The following is a 17,243-nucleotide window of genomic DNA, read 5'->3' on the forward strand; positions in this document are numbered from 1 at the left end:
ACTTTGAGAATAAGCTATCGTTTTCACGATAAGTCCCCCTACCCATTTCTTCATGGAATAGTCTACTAACCGATTCCCACAGGGCGGTTCGATGTTACGAATTTCCTATTTTAATAAAAAAAATATTAATATAGTACAAAGTTATATAAAAAATAACCATTCCATTAATATAAACAAAGGTTAAGAATGGAAGTAATAGGAGAATTGAAGATGTATAGAAGATATGGTTGAATGTGGTAAAAAATGGAAATAAAATGTGAGTTTTATAGTAAAAAAATGGAAGAATTTTTTATTTTTTATTTTTTTTAAATATAGCCGTTGGCCAACGGCTAGCCCAACGGATCTTTTCTTTTGGCCATTCACAAACCGCCATGTCACCTTGGTCCCCCGCCCCACGCCCGGCTTGAAACCCAATCTCCAAGGGGCCACGCCCCAACCCAAGCCCATCCGGGATGGTGTCTTGGGCGTTTTCCCCCAACCCAAGCTCCATACCCCATGGCCTTAGAAAATAGAGTTTAGTGAGGTAAACTTCCATTTTTGCCCTTCCCTCTTCTATATATACAACTCACCTCTCTCAATCTCCCACACCACCAATATCTCCTTAACAACACGGCCATATTGCTTCAAATGGGTTCCATAGCCGAAACCCAAAAGCCACATGCTATATGCATCCCCTACCCAGCACAAGGCCACATCAACCCCATGATGAAACTGGCTAAGCTCCTTTATTGTAGAGGCTTCCACATCTCTTTCGTCAATAACCACTACAACCATAAGCGATTGCTCCGATCCCGCGGTCCCTCCTCCCTTGAAGGCCTGCCCGATTTTCATTTCTACTCTATTCCAGACGGCCTTCCTCCGTCTGATGCCGAAGCCACTCAGTCGATCCCTGCCCTCTGCGAATCTGTACCTAAGCACAGTTTGGAGCCTTTCTGTGAGCTCATCACTAGGCTTAATGGTTCCGGAGTGCCCCCAGTGAGCTGTATTATTTCTGATGGGTGCATGAGCTTTACCCTTCAAGCTGCCGACAGGTTTGGGTTACCAGAAGTTCTGTTCTGGACTCCAAGTACTTGTGGAGTTTTGGCTTACTCTCGTTATCGTGATCTTGTTCAAAAGGGGTATGTTCCCCTCAAAGGTAATATTGTTCTTTTGTTATTTTTCATGCCTATTTAGTTACCTAATTGGCGAAAATAATTCTTGTGGCCACTGCCACTAGCTACTAGGAATTAAAAAAAAATTATATATTTACTCCAAAAAATTCGGTTAGAAATCTAGTAATCTATGACAAGTCATGCCTGTTTGTAAGGTTGTTTGTTACATATTCTCTGTCAATAATCTGTCGGATTTCTTTTTAGGCCGATACCCATGTTTTCGGTATACCTATATTTGTTTAAATCTAATATATGTGCACTGTGAAAAAAATAAAAAAATATTCAAATTTATTGTCTACAATGATACTCAAAAATACAAATATCTTATATTATGTTATAAGTTCATGCGTAGTAGGGGGTTATGTAGCGCTGTGGTGCCCCAGAACACCTCCCCCTTCCCTTCGGCGTTATTGTTGGGAAGTGGGGGGGGGGGGGAGGGAGGTGTTATGAAACATGGCCGTGTGATATGCATAGATGTGCAAACTATGGTTTCTGTCTCTCTCTCTCACATATATATACATACATATATATGTAGAATTAATGTTTTTTATTGGTTGACATGGACGGCCAACAAGTGATTAGGTTTCTTTATTTTAGTATCGTGTTATGAATTTATATCGAAATAGATGGTAAACGGGTAACAAGCTTCGCTGACATCTCTTTTTAAATAGCAAAACTAAGTCTTACACATTTGACACATGTCATATAACCCCACATATATGGGGTTATAAATACGATCCATTAACACATTTATCAACCCCTCATTAAAACAATGAGGGTTCGCCAGCTGGATTAATGAGAGCAAATTTACTATAGATACTATTTTCCTTTAATATTATACAAATATACAGATTATTTCTAATAACTTCTTTGGTTTTACATATCCAAACTTCACTAAAAACAATCATCTTTTTTACATTAATAAATCTGCCCAAATTACTTCCATTAATTTTTTAACTATATAATATGTTTGTGAGTGGGAGGAACCACCAATCTCGTCCGAACTGAGGTCCAGGAATCCAGACTACCAACCGGACTTGTTGCTTTCATTATATAGTAATTTACAACGGAAAATAATATTGTTGCTTTCATAAGACTACTTAATTGTTATTCAGTAACATATATTCTTACGAAAACGATAACAAATCGGCCATCGTACGTTTACCATATAAATATGTTATGATGTTGATTATAATATGTTTTTTAGCAGCCAGATGTTGATTAATGATTATAATACAGTAGAAACTCGATAAATTAATACTCGATTATTTAATAAACTCTCTAAGATAATATTTTTTTGCCGGTCTCGACTCGGGGATAGGATGCTAAATTAATAATTCGCTAAAATTATAAGATAATACATTTTTGATAATTTCTTTAGACCCCATATAAAATATAAATTAATAATTCCTTATATATAGCATATTATATTACATGAATGATTTATGAAGGTTTCTTGAAAAATGACTCAATTTTCTTTTGTTTTTTGTTGGAATCAATTTCCCCTTCAATCTCGTCTCTAATTTTCCTTAGCATGGTAAGAACTTCTGGTGTTGTTTTCTCATAGCTCAATAATAAATTGTTCAATGTGATTGTCGCTTTAATAACTTCGTTTCGCGAAGGGGGCTCCATTGTAGAACTTTCATCATCTTCTACTATAAATTAATAAAATATTAATTAATATATAAATTAATAATTATTAATTTATCGATTAATTAATATCTCTTTTAATTAATAAATTTTGTTGTTCCAAGTGTATTATTTTATAGAGTTTTTCCTGTATGTTGATTATAACATGCATGTTAAGATATAGAATGATTCCCTAAATCTTTTTTAAACTATATAATAATATACCAAGTTTTTTGAAGTATGTGTCAATCATATGGGATGGTGTTTCGGATGACCACCTACCATCGTTATTATATTATGTTATAAGTTCATGCGTAGTAGGGGGTTATGTAGCGCTGTGGTGCCCCAGAACACCTCCCTCTTCCCTTCGGCGTTATTGTGAAGGGGGAGGTGTTATGAAACATGGCCGTGTGATATGCATAGATGTGCGAACTATGGTTTCTCTTTCACACACACACACACACATATATATATATATATATATATATATGTGTGTGTGTGTGTGTATAATTAATGTTTTTTATTGGTTGACATGGACGGCCAACAAGTGATCAGGTTTCTTTATTTTAATATCGTGTTATGAATTTATATCGAAATAGATGGTAAACGGGTAACAAGCTTCGCTCCTACCCCTTTTTAAATAGCAAAACTAAGTCCTACACATTTGACACATGTCGTATAACACTATCTATCGGGTTATAAACTTGATCAGTATACATGTTCTAAATTTTGATCCATTAACACATTTATCAACCCATCATTAAAACAATGAGGGTTCGCCAGCTGGATTAATGAGAGCAAATTACTATAGATACTATTTTCGTTTAATGTTATACAAATATACAGATTATTTCTAATAACTTCTTTGGTTTTTACATATCCAAACTTTACTAAGACCATATGTAATGGGGCTTTATAAGGGCATGAAGGATTTTGATAATGCCCTTACACCATTATTCATGGGCATTATAGGGGCATGAAGAGTGAGGGGCATTTCTATAATAATGCCCAAAGAGAAGAAAAATAATGGAAAGTAATAAATGAAATAGGCATTAACCATTACACCTTTTTAAAAAGGGCATTATGATGATGATGTAGTGAAAAATGCCCCTTAGTAGGCATTAACCATTACCTATGGTCTAACACTTTGTGTAGTATGCACCCACATAAAGCCCCTATAAAGCCTCAAACACCACTACGAAGGGTTTTATGAGACAAAGAAAATGGGAGAGGCGCCATGCATATAGCGCCGGGTATGGGGGATGTTTTCAAAGTTTGGACCAATCACAAACAAGCAAGGTTTTTATAATTAATTAATAAAATTGAAAATTAATAATTAGGTAATGATGGGTAGGGTTTTTATGACTACGGGCTCTAGTGATATAACGCCCTATAAAGCACCCGTGTGATGTGGCATGACACGTGTCGTATAACACTCCACAAGAGGCTTATGACTACACATGGCCTAAAAATAATCATCTTTTTAGCACAAATTACTTCCATTAACTTTTTTAACTATATAATATGTTTGTGAGTGGGAGGAACCACCAATCTCGTCCGAAATTACTTCCATTAATTTTTTTAACTATATAATATTACTTGTTGCTTTCATTATACAGTAATTTACAACGGAAAATAGTATTGTTGCTTTCATAAGACTACTTAATTGTTATTTATAACATATATTCTTATGAAAACGATAACAAATCGGCCATCGTTTACGATATAAATATGTTATGATGTTGATTATAATATGTTTTTTTAGCAGCCAGATGTTGATTAATGATTATAAGGGGACTCGGGGCGGTCCGTTATGGCCCCCCGAGCACGCGTGATGAATGCCTAGCACACCGCCGCCGCTATAAGAAGCACGCGTTATATTATAAACGCGTTTTGTGTATAACGCGTTGAAGATTCAAAATTTCGAACGATGGATTATAACCGTTGGGGGCTTAAACCGTTGGGAGGGAGTGATAGAATACCCATCACTAGTGATTCCACCCCTAGTCCATTTCTATCACTAGTGATGGAAATATGGTTGATGACATGGCATTTCCTGATTGGATAGTGGGAGTGATGGAATCCATCACTAGTGATTCCACCCCTAGTCCCCTAATATGTTGATTATAACATGCATGTTAGGATATAGAATGATTCCATAAATCTTTTTTAAACTATTTAATAATATACCAAGTTTTTTGAAGTATGTGTCAATCATATGGGATGGTGTTTCGTATGACCACCTACCATCGTTATTAAAAATGTCATCTTCTAGATCTGGCTTGATTCTTTAATAAAGTTTAATAATAATTGTATGTCACTGAGATTTGATTTTACAAAAAAAAACCCATTTTTTTATTATAAATCTTTTTCTTTCTTGATATTTTCTTTTTCTACACTATTTATCATATTTGCATTTGATACATTTAGTACGGTAGCCTCGGAGGCCGTAAAATTCTTGAACAGAGTCCAACAGGTCGTAATAGTAATTTCTCGACCCTTAAGAGTCGCTTTTTCTTTGATAGAATAAGTTTTGCAATTCAAGAATGGGTGGCGACGTAGCCGTTTATTACCCGTTTACCTGGCATTTATTTGTAATTCATTTTTTGTGGCTAGAATCTATTAAAGTTAAAAAAAATTCTGAATTATCTAGAAATACAAGCTTTATTGTATGTGTGTCTTTAATATCATTTAACTATATGTTACAGACATGAGCGATGTGACAAATGGGTATTTTGAAACAAGTTTGGATTGGATTCCTGAAATGAAAAACATCCGATTAAAGGATTTCCCAAGCTTCATTCGAACAATGGACATAAACGACGTCATGCTCAACTATCTGATGACTGAATCTGAAGCGATCCCTAGGGGTTTAGCTGTCATTCTCAACACATTCGATGCACTAGAACAAGATAGTGTTAAACCCTTACTTGCCATGAATCCAAACATCTTCACCATAGGCCCATTACAAATGATGCAACAATATGTTCACGATGACAGGCTCAAACACATTGGGTCCAACCTTTGGAAGGAAGATGTGAGCTGCATCAGTTGGCTCGACACAAAAAAGCCCGGTTCAGTTGTTTATGTGAACTTTGGAAGTATTACAGTTATGACAAAAGAACAACTAATCGAGTTCGGATGGGGACTTGCTAATAGCAAGAAGGATTTCTTGTGGATAACCAGGCCGGATATTGTCGGAGGCGATGAGGCCATGATGCCACCAGAGTTTGTTGATGAGACAAAAGGAAGAGGCATGGTTACTAGCTGGTGCCCTCAAGAAGAGGTAATTACTTTGTGTAATTTAGGTGGTGTTTATTTTTTTAAAAAAAGATCTATACAGACTCTTCTGTTTGCGTCGCGCAGACATTACCATCTGCATACGTTAAAAAAACAAACAGTCTTCTTCTTGCAGACTGCAGAGGTTTTGTCCACCTCTTCTTCTACAGACGTCTGCAGATGTGATCCGCAGACTGCAAGCATTTTACCTATTAAAAACAAACAACATCTAGAGAAGCTTTCAAATAATACAAAGTAATGAACCACAAGAACCTTTCAAAAATACAATTAACATGTCAAGATGGTCACTCTCATGATTCATACACATTCTAGCATGCAATTAAAAAAACAAATATAAAAGTGTTAAAAGAGTGTATAAACGTCTATTAAAGACGGTAATTTAACCTTGTGGGATAATGCCCAATATGTGATGACGCGTATTAAATATATGTTTAACACTAATTTTTATTGATGTATGTATGAAGGTTATTAAACATCCATCAATAGGGGTATTCTTGACTCACAATGGATGGAACTCTACTATTGAGAGTATTAGTAACGGTGTTCCGATGATTTGCTGGCCGTTTTTTGCGGAGCAACAAACAAATTGTCGATATTGTTGTGTAGAATGGGGGGTTGGAATGGAGATTGATACAGATGTGAAGAGAGAAGAGGTAGAGGCTCAAGTGAGGGAGATGATGGATGGGGAGAAAGGGAGGATGATGAAAACCAATGCTGTGGAGTGGAAGAAAAAAGCTGAAGAAGCTGTCGCTATTGGTGGATCCAGTTATCTCAACTTTGAAAAATTAGTTAGTGATGTTCTCTTAAAAAAGTGAAGTCATATTGTGTCGCTAGTAGTTAATATGTTGCAAAAAGTAGTGGAAACAGTCATTTGGTTATTAATTGTTTGTTGTTTCTTTCTTTTACTAATAACTAGCGGTAAGACCCGTGTGCAAACACGGGTAGCTTTTAGAAAATCATGCATAACACATTAATAGAAAGTAAAAAAATAATTAGTGCAGACTTACAAAATTGATATAAACTAATGGTCAACAGGAGTTCTATCCTGTAGTTATATAAAAATTTTGACCATGTTTTTCCATAACAACCAACCATGTACAGTTAGGAAAAACGTTTATAGTAACATGTTTCGTAGGTAGTATGTTCTTAAACTCATGATGAACAAAAAATCTATCGATAAGCTGCAAGTATAAAAATAACTATTTACATTAAAACTGTTTAGATACAACCATTACAAAAACCCATATATATAATGGTTTAAAATCACAAACGATAAGCTTAGTAGAAAATACTAAAAGAGTTTGTAACAACAACCACAACACAAACTACATGGACACCTTCTTCAGAATCAACTTGCCAACATCAGGTTCGTAAACGAATGTGCATTTATGCGGTGCCTTGATATCGTTCGGAATGAGGAACTTTTTTCGCCATTGACTTGCAACATATCTGAGGCCTTGACCATGCTTCTCAGGTCGGAAATCAATGACAATGTCTACTCCATGCAGATTCTGAATGCTCAACTTCAACGACATGTCAATACGCGACATCTCGGCAACTCTTGCGTTAAGGCGTTAAAAATAAAATAAAAATACAATGATCAATATGAAGATACACATGTTTTTAAAATAACTTTAGCAAATCTACTAAATGTGTATAACAGATGCATAAAATGAATAGATAACATAACTTACAAAGCGGCGATCAAATTTCCATACAAATTGTATCGGATGATAATCAGGATCATCTTTAGCATCATCAGAAGAACCACCACCATCTTCATCCTCCTCATCATCAGAAACATCATCCATAGAAACGGCACTGGCAGAAGAACCATCACCTGAATCATGATAATCACTATCCTTGTCCAGTGAATCAGATTCATCATCAAAGGCTGGTTAGTTATCAGGTAACTCAACTACTACAGAAGTAGCATTAGATGTCTGACCAGCAGGCTTGTCAACACCACCAGTCGTGTTTTCCATTGCAGCTTTAGGTACCAAAACTTCACATCGATTTACATCAAAGAGAGTCAAATGAAAGTTGTAGTCAAAAAGGTATCTTATAGCAACAACACATTTTTCATTAAAACCTAGAAAACCTATGACCTTCTTCCATCCATCACCAAAGAAATAACACTTGCTAATACGATCATTTTCAATAAAACATCAAACCAGTTCCACGCATTGATACAAACTTTCATCGCTCCCTTCAGCTTAGAAACACCAATAGTGTTCTTCACAATAAAAAAACGTTAGCATTAACATCCTTAAAAATAATATACCTTATTTAAAAATATGAAGAAATAGATATGACTATAACTTACCAAACGTTCAACTGTATTTTCATTAACAAAATGGCAGAAAGACTCAATATACTTTTTATGCACAAAAGATGAAATAACGCTGAACATAACAAACTTTTGCTGACAATGCTGATAAGGTGCAACCTTCATAAAAGGTGTTAGCATAAAAAGTATATGGTCTGATTTTCCTAAATACAAGCACCGTTCTTTCGCATAAAGAAAGATCAACAACAACTTTTTCTCAGCCTTCCATGAAAGCAAAACGACCATTGTGTCCAGCAAAATTAACCAACAAAGTCTTATCATTCACACACCTTGTGACAACATTGTTATTATCAACAGCAGATGATAACCATCTCTTGCAAAAGATTTCAGGTATAACCTGTAAGATAAACACATACGCAATCAATCAATGATAAGCATTTCAAAATACGTATTATAAAAACAAATTAAACATGAATTTAAAGAATAAAAATTAAAACAGTACCAAGAATTCCTTGGTGACTGATGAAAAACACTTGTAGAAAGACATTCTCCCTATTTTCCTGTTGAATTTGAAAAAAGAAGACATCCATAATGATATAAAGTTCAAAATATTTAAAAGTTACAATGATGAATCCCAAAACAAATAAAATGAAAATAAGAAACAAAAAACAATGACAACACAAAATCATTTTAAAACAAAGAATATCTACTGAAACAAAGAACATAAATTCAGGATTTTATATATCCCTGAAACAGAGAATATCTACTGAAAAAGAGAATGTCTGTTGAACCAAACAACCTCTACTGATAAACACAAAGACTGTTGAACCAAACGTCTGCCAAAGAGAACCTCTGCTGATGAATACAAAACTATGATAAAGCTAATGTCTGTTGTGGATGAACAGATGATGCAGTTCAACAGAGGATATTTAACAGAAGAGCTTTAACAGATCATAATCAACAGATGATAAGGTCTGTTGAAGCACAGTTTGTTCAACAGATCTTAATGTGTTAGTAAGACAAATTAAACATGTATTTAAAGCATAAATGATGCGTGTCAGTGTGTATATGTTTTAGGTAAATATTTTAAGCCCTTTTTACACTTTTTAGCCAAGTTTTAAATTTATAAAACACGATATTTACTAACACTAAACACACATATGGGCAAGTGCACCCATCGTGGACGTAGTATAGTGTTTGTAAGATACCGAGGTCGTCCAAGGACATAAGAGCTTTTAGTACCGGTTTATCCTCAACGTCTAATCAAATCAAAATGTTAGAAAAAAGGTTTTTAAACTAGAAAAATAAAACTAACTAAAATGCTGAAAATAAAATAAAAATAAAAACAGATAGACAAGATGAATCACTTGGATCCGACTCGTGTGTAGTGTAACCTTTGATTATTTTCGCACTTTTGCTCTTGTTTAAGAGATTATCTTAGTTATTGTAGTAGGCCCCTCTTTTGAAGGCGACCTCACCCTCAACCCAGTAGTTTGAGTCAGCAAGGATACAATCCTAAAGGATCGGATTATTGAAAGATAATTAATTAAGTTATTAATGGATAATGTGGTAGGCCCCTCTTTTGAAGGCGACGTTACCCTCGGCTAAGTAGTCTGAGTCAGCAGGGATACAATCCTAAGTAATCCTCTTATGAGGGGATCAAAGAGTTTGGTCCCCCGCCATCCAATACCCTTGGGTATTGAAGGAGGTCCTACTAAATTTGACCCAGGTCCTTTGCAGGATCTATACACTGAACAATGACAAGACTCTTACCAAACCGTTCCCTTAAACCCCCACCAGGTAGCCAACATACCTCTATATAGACCGTGGAGATATGAATGGTGAAAATCTTTTATTTTGTATAGACAGTAAAATAATGCCAAGACACTATGGACAAACGATAAGGAAGAATCACCTTCAACACAAGAAACTAGTAATTAAATTCATTAATACAAAACCTTAAAAAGTGCAAAAGATTAAAAATAAAAAGTATTACACTAAACACTTGTCTTCACCAAGTGATGTAAGAGACTTAGGCAAACATGGCATTTGATTGTCAAGAACTCTTACGATCAATCTTGGATCCCGAGACGACTCACACTCTCTATGATGGACAATGGATGATGGTGGTGGATGATGGTGTTGTGATGGTGGTGGGTGAAGTGTGAGAGAGGTGGTGTGCCAAGGAATAAGTTGCAAGAGCTCCAAACACTCCTATTTATAGGCTGAACAGAAGCTCGGGCACGGCCCCGTGTCCATCTGACACTCTCTTTCTTCATTAATTGTAATTCGCAATTACAATAAATGCGCTTGCAAGAAGTTGACCACGCCCCCGTGTCCGCTGGGCACGGCCCCGTGGTGGGCAGTAGAAGCTTCTATGGGTTTGTCTTTTCTGCTGCTTCTTGGGCACGGCCCCATGCTTGCTGAGCACGGGGCGTGTTCAGTCTTCTGTCTTCTTTGTTTTGCTTGGGAAGATGGTGTCGGGGGTTCGGGCATATCACTTTTGTTCCTTTTCTTGTATTGATGTTAGATTTGGCTGTCTTTTTGCTTCTTTTGTTATTTTGAGCTCATTTAATCCTGAAAATACAAAAGGAAGACAAAAGCACACTTTTTCCAACATTAGTACTAAAAAAGGGTTAGTTTTAAGCCACAATTGATGTAATTTATATATTGCATTTTGTGCACATCAAATATCCCCACACTTGAATCTTTGCTTGTCCTCAAGCAAAACTCTTTATAATGTGGCTTTATTCACTCCAAAATGGAATGGGTAGAAGAGAAGGTTTTTGGGCTTGTCATAGAGTGTCGGGAATTCCAAGATTATTTAGGTTTTATTTTTATTTATTTACAATCTTATTCGTCATGATTTATTAAAAACGTTTCATAAGATAAGTTATTTATTAGGGCATAACATACCTTTTTAAAATTCCATTTATATACAAGTTCACATACCTCACGGGGGAATCACTCAACACTCGGCCGAAGGTGTACTTTTAGTGAATCACTCGAGAGCGGCATGGAACTTACTCCTACCATAAGCTTGCCAAGCAATCAATCCTCCTCCTTTTTAACTATATACCTTTGTAAATATCAAGAGGACTTTTTGGGTGAAGGGTTAGGCTTGGGCTAAAGGTGGGTGGTTGGGTTAGTGGTTAGTAAAAGGGCGAAAAGCGTAACAAACGTTGGTTTTCTGAAAGACTTTTTATTTTTCACATTTTTATTTTATTTTGATGAACCAATTTTTCTTCAAACAAAGTTATTTTTGATGAACTTGTTTGTTTGGTTTCATCAAAATATACAATATTTTTTTTTTCAACACAAGTCATAAGAAAACCAAACGTTGTTACTAAAAGAAAGGGTTAAAAATAAAAAGGTTTAGGTGGGTAAAAAGGGTGATTATTTTGGGTTAAGAAATGAAAAGGTTTAGGCTCAAAGGGGTTAACTAGGGGGAGTTTGGGTAGGTGGTAAAAAAATGAAAAATAATGGTGTAGAATGAAAAAGGGTTAGTCCTAATGCCTCCATCATTTACTTACTCGGGTTTAAGTTGGTAAGGACCGGAAATGTATTGTTGTGGCAAGTTCTAGAGTCGTACGAACCAAGCGGCTATTCACACAGGAAACGAAAAATGAGCATTTAGTGTAAAGATATATATTTGTATGCTCGTTAAAGGCTCAAAACTAACTTTTGTGGGAAAGGGTTTTTTATGTGATCAAGTATATATAATCAAATTTTAACTAAGTTTGTCATGCCTTTTCGTAATTTTCTTATGTTGGTTCTTTTTATCACGACGCTATCGGTTGTAAACTTGTAAAAATATAACCTTGTTAGACTTTGAATTTCCAACTTAAACTTAGACAAGTAAAAAAATGAGAATTTTTGAAAAAAAAAAATTGGGGTGATTAGCGGTTCCAATAGAGTTTTGTGTAAGGCTTGTTATTAGGACTTGCAAAATTCAAGGTTTTAGCATCCCCCCACACTTAAATTACACATTGTCCTCAATGTGTCCCAAAAATAAGTTTTTAGGTTGATTGAATGTGTAAAATGGTGTTAAAAGCAAAATTTTATGTTACTGGCATCCTGGACACGGCTCCGTGGGGACCGGGCACGGCCCCGTGTTCAGGTGCCAGCGACAAAAATTAAAGAAAAGAAACAGAAGCATGGACACGGGGGCGTGTTCAGCGAACACGACCCGTGTCCAGTTACCTGAACTGGGCAATTTTCTGCAGAGTGTGCAGCACGAGGCCGTGTTGGGCGGACACGGCCCGTGCTGAGCTTACTGTAATGAAGAAATTGTTGTCGGATGGCCCTGTTTTCGTGCATGGGGCTATGTTTCTCGTTTCCCTTGTTATCCTTGATCATCACGAGTGTGTTTTATTCCTGCAAATTAAAATTAAACTAAAAGATTAAACTAAACTATGGATAGTTCCGCGGAATGCCTCCGTGGTGCGCCACGTTTATAAGGGTCCTTGGCTAGACCCAAGGTGAGGTTATATGTTTTCCGAGCGGGATGTTTTGCATCCCATGTTGCACCGTTGGAGAGCATCATCCAAACTCGAATCAATAACCTTCATGTAATTGACCGGGTCATCGTCCTCTATTCTCTTCCCAACCCCGAACTTCACTTCCTTATCCCCATATTTTAAAGTGAGTGTTCTGTCATTCATGTCTACCACTGCTTGTGCGGTGGCTAGAAATAGCCTCCCTAGTATGAGGGGGACTTTGGTGTCTTCTTCCATATCTAGTATGACAAAGTCGGCCGGGTAGACGAAATTGTCGACTTTGACCAGTAGATTTTCAGCGACACCTTGCGGGTATTTGACAGATCTATCGGCAAGTTGTATACTCATCTTGGCAGGGCTCGTTTTTCCTAGGCCGAGTCGTTTGAACATTGATGCGGGCATGAGGTTAATTCTAGCCCCAAGGTCGGCTAGTGCATTACGAATGGGGGATTCCCCGACCGAGCAAGGAATTGTGAAGCTTCCGGGATCAATCTTCTTTTGGGGAAGTTTGTTGAGTACGAGGGCGGAGCATTCTTCGCCTAGGTTAACTAATTGCAATGATTCAATTTTCCTTTTATGAGTGAGGAAGTCCCTCATGAATTTTGAGTATTTAGGCATTTGAGTTAGGACTTCTATGAAAGGAATATTAACATGCAATTGTTTTAGTAAACTTTCGAATTTTGCGAATTGCTCATTGGTCTTTTGACGAATTAACCTACCGGGGTACGGAACCGGAGGTGCTTTGGTGGGCTCTTGAAATAGAGGAGAAGCCTTATCTTGTTGGGGCGGCGTTGTGCTTTCCTCGGGGGGCGGCGGAGCTTCAGTGGGACCCACGGTACGGTTTCTTAATGTTATGAGATGAACTTGAGCTTTTGGATTTGTTTCGGTATTACTTGGTAACGCGCCTTGTGGCCTCCCGGAGAAATTTTGAGCTAGTTGACTTATTTGTTTTTCAATGTTTTGTATACTAGCTTGTTGATTTCTAAAATTTGATTCCAATTGTTGAAACCGATCCGAGTTTTTCTTTTCAGTGTCGGAGATGAGGCGAGATATAGTATCTTCAAGCCTTTCTCGTCCACCTTGTTGTTGAGGGAAATTTTATGACTCATTTCTTGGTTGTTAGAAAGTTTGTTCGTTGATTTAGACTTTGTTGGTTACTACTATTGCCGGGTTCTCTCCAACCAAGGTTAGGGTGGTTATGCCATCCTTGGTTGTAGGTACCCGTTGGGGGACCCGACGGCCTAGGTCTATTATCAATGTAGTTTACCGACTCTGTTTGATCATCTGTTTCTTTCATACAACTCCAATTTTCATGTGGCCCACCACACCCTTCGCAAGCCATTACCGAGACCGTTTTTGTCATTTCTAGCTTTTTAATTTTTGAAGAAAGGGCCTCGATTTGGGCTTGTAAAGAGGTGCTTTCATCAACCTTATGGGAGCCCGGGGCAATAGATTTATTGCCTCGGGGAGTGTGCCACTGAAAATTGGTTTGAGCAATTTCCTCGATTTGATTGTATATTTCATGTGGGCGGCGATTACCTAAAAGTCCCCCGGAGCTAGAGTCAAGTGTCTGTCTCGTGTGTGGCAACAACCCATTATAGAAAGTGGACACTTGTTGCCATGCCGCAAGGCCGTGATGGGGACACTTGCGCAATAGCTCCTTGAACCTTTCCCAAGTTTCATATAAGGATTCCCCATCCTCTTGTGAATATGTACTAATTTCAGTCATTAATTTAGCTATTTTAGCGGGAGGGAAATACTTATATAGAAATTTTTGGGCTAGTTCATCCCAGGTGTTTACCGAACCAACTGGGAGGGCGTTGAGCCAAGCTTTTGCTCGGTCTTTTAATGAAAATGGAAACATTCGGAGGCGGATGGCGTCATTTGATGCTCCATTGATCCGAAAGGTATCACATATTTCTAAGAAATTAGTAATATGTAGATGGGGATCCTCGTCCGCAAGCCCATGAAAGGTTGCGGAGTTTTGAAGCATTTGTATCAAATGTGGCCGAAGTTCGAAGTTGTTGGCTTCGACATTCGGTTCATTGATAGCGGCGCCGAGATTACCTACGGTGGGTCGTAGGTAATCCATGAGGGTACGTTGGTCCGCCATTGGAAGTGGGTCCCCCGAAACCTTCTCTTGGTTTTTAGCTTTAAGTCTTTTTCTGAGAAAGCGTTCGGGTTCTTCTAGAGGTTCTTTTATGTCTTTATTGGAACTGGAGCTCATACACTACGTAGAGGGTGGCGTCTGGTTCCACATCCTGCAATAAAAACAGAAAAGAATGTTGGTCAGAAATTTCACCACGGCCCCGTGCTCACTGAACACAGCCCGTGGTCGGAGATACAGCGATTGTTTTCCGGATCCCTGTTACTGGAAAGTTGGACACGGCCCCGTGTTGCACCGACACGGCTCCGTGCTCAGCCCTCTGTAACTCGAAAAATAAAAACTGCCAGTGATACTACTGGGCACGGCCCGTTCCGACCAGGCACGGCCCGTGCTGAGTTCTGCAGAAGTTGAAAAAATTAAGAAAATCCTAAAAAATAAAAAAGAAAATAGAAAAAGTGATTAGGCCGTTGATTTCTAACTTTCTTAAAATCCTTGTATCCCCGGCAACGGCGCCAAAAACTTGATGCGTGTCAGTGTGTATATGTTTTAGGTATATATTTTAAGCCCTTTTTACACTTTTTAGCCAAGTTTTAAATTTATAAAACACGATATTTACTAACACTAAACACACATATGGGCAAGTGCACCCATCGTGGACGTAGTATAGTGTTGGTAAGATACCGAGGTCGTCCAAGGACACAAGAGCTTTTAGTACCGGTTTATCCTCAACATCTAATCAAATCAAAATGTTAGAAAAAAGGTTTTTAAACTAGAAAAATAAAACTAACTAAAATGATGAAAATAAAATAAAAATAAAAACAGATAGACAAGATGAATCACTTGGATCCGACTCGTGTGTAGTGTAACCTTTGATTATTTTCGCACTTTTGCACTTGTTTAAGAGATTATCTTAGTTATTGTAGTAGGCCCCTCTTTTGAAGGCGACGTTACCCTCAACCCAGTAGTTTGAGTCAGCAAGGATACAATCCTAAAGGGTCGGATTATTGAAAGATAATTAATTAAGTTTTTAATGCATAATGTGGTAGGCCCCTCTTTTGAAGGCGACGTTACCCTCGGCTAAGTAGTCTGAGTCAGCAGGGATACAGTCCTAAGTAGCCAGGTTAAAGTTTTAATAGTAGTTTAACTTATGAGGGAATAAAAGAGTTTGGACCCCCGCCATCCAATACCCTTGGGTATTGAAGGAGGTCCTACTAAATTTACCCAGGTCCTTTGCAGGATCTATACACTGAACAATGGCAAGACTCTTACCAAACCGTTCCCTTAACCCCCGACCAGGTAGCCAACATACCTCCATATAGACCGTGGAGATATGAATGGTGAAAATCTTTTATTTTATATAGACAGTAAAATAATGCCAAGACACCACGGACAAACGATAAGGAAGAATCACCTTCAACATAAGAAACTAGTAATTAAAGTCATTAATACAAAACCAATTAAAAAGTGCAAAAGATTAAAATAAAAAGTATTACACTAAACACTTGTCTTCACCAAGTGATGTAAGAGACTTAGGCAAACATGGCCTTTGATTGTCAAGAACTCTTACGATCAATCTTGGATCCCGAGACGACTCACACTCTCTATGATGGACAATGGATGATGGTGGTGGATGACGGTGTTGTGATGGTGGTGGGTGGTGGGTGAAGTGTGAGAGAGGTGGTGTGCCAAGGGATGAGTTGCAAGAGCTCTAAACACTCCTATTTATAGGCTGAACAGAAGCTCGGGCACAGCCCCGTGCCCGCTGGGCACGGCCCCGTGTCCATCTGACACTCTCTTTCTTCATTAATTGTAATTCGTAATTACAATAAATGCGCCTGCAGGAAGTTGACCACGCCCCCGTGTCCGCTGGGCACGGCCCCGTGGTGGGCAGTAGAAGCTTCTATGGGTTTGTCTTTTCTGTTGCTTTTTGGGCACGACCCCGTGCTTGCTGAGCACGGGGCGTGTTCAGTCTTCTGTCTTCTTTGTTTTGCTTGGGAAGATGTTGTCGGGGGGTCGGGCATATCACTTTTGTTCCTTTTCTTGTATTTATGTTAGATTTGGCTACCTTTTTGCTTCTTTTGTTATTTTGAGCTCATTTAATCCTGAAAATACAATAAGAAGACAAAAGCACACTTTTTCTAACAGTAGTACTAAAAAAAAGGTTAGTTTTAAGCCACAATTGATGTAATTTATATGTTGCATTTTGTGCACATCAATAAACATTAAAACGGTACCAAGAATTCCTTGTAAGTGTTACTCAGTAAATC

General features: G+C 37.7%; 1 protein-coding gene and 1 non-coding gene across 2 annotated transcripts; both read left to right on the forward strand.

The window, feature by feature from the left end:
* Positions 1 to 591: 591 nt before the first annotated feature.
* Positions 592 to 6,989, forward strand: LOC110889958 (UDP-glycosyltransferase 85A8). The gene is made up of 3 exons (XM_022137527.2): positions 592 to 1,135; positions 5,489 to 6,066; positions 6,545 to 6,989. The coding sequence occupies exons 1-3, from the start codon at positions 628 to 630 to the stop codon at positions 6,893 to 6,895; spliced, it is 1,437 nt and encodes a 478-aa protein (XP_021993219.1). The 5' UTR covers positions 592 to 627; the 3' UTR covers positions 6,896 to 6,989.
* Positions 6,990 to 14,497: 7,508 nt separating this feature from the next.
* On the forward strand, positions 14,498 to 14,604 carry LOC118484421. Its single transcript, XR_004873532.1, has one exon. It is a non-coding gene; the product is annotated as a small nucleolar RNA R71 (small nucleolar RNA).
* The last annotated feature ends 2,639 nt before the right edge of the window (positions 14,605 to 17,243 follow it).

The sequence above is a fragment of the Helianthus annuus genome, chromosome 11 (genome assembly GCF_002127325.2).
Source record: "Helianthus annuus cultivar XRQ/B chromosome 11, HanXRQr2.0-SUNRISE, whole genome shotgun sequence".
In the NCBI taxonomy this organism is placed as follows: Eukaryota; Viridiplantae; Streptophyta; class Magnoliopsida; order Asterales; family Asteraceae; genus Helianthus; species Helianthus annuus.

What these genes read in the sequence shown, in the direction of transcription:
- LOC110889958 (XM_022137527.2), top strand. Translation starts at nt 628, where the DNA reads ATGGGTTCCATAGCCGAAACCCAAAAGCCACATGCTATATGCATCCCC. An exon ending in GGGGTATGTTCCCCTCAAAG is followed by an intron (nt 1,136 to 5,488) that starts GTAATATTGTTC and finishes TATATGTTACAG; the next exon opens with ACATGAGCGATGTGACAAAT. An exon ending in GCTGGTGCCCTCAAGAAGAG is followed by an intron (nt 6,067 to 6,544) that starts GTAATTACTTTG and finishes GTATGTATGAAG; the next exon opens with GTTATTAAACATCCATCAAT.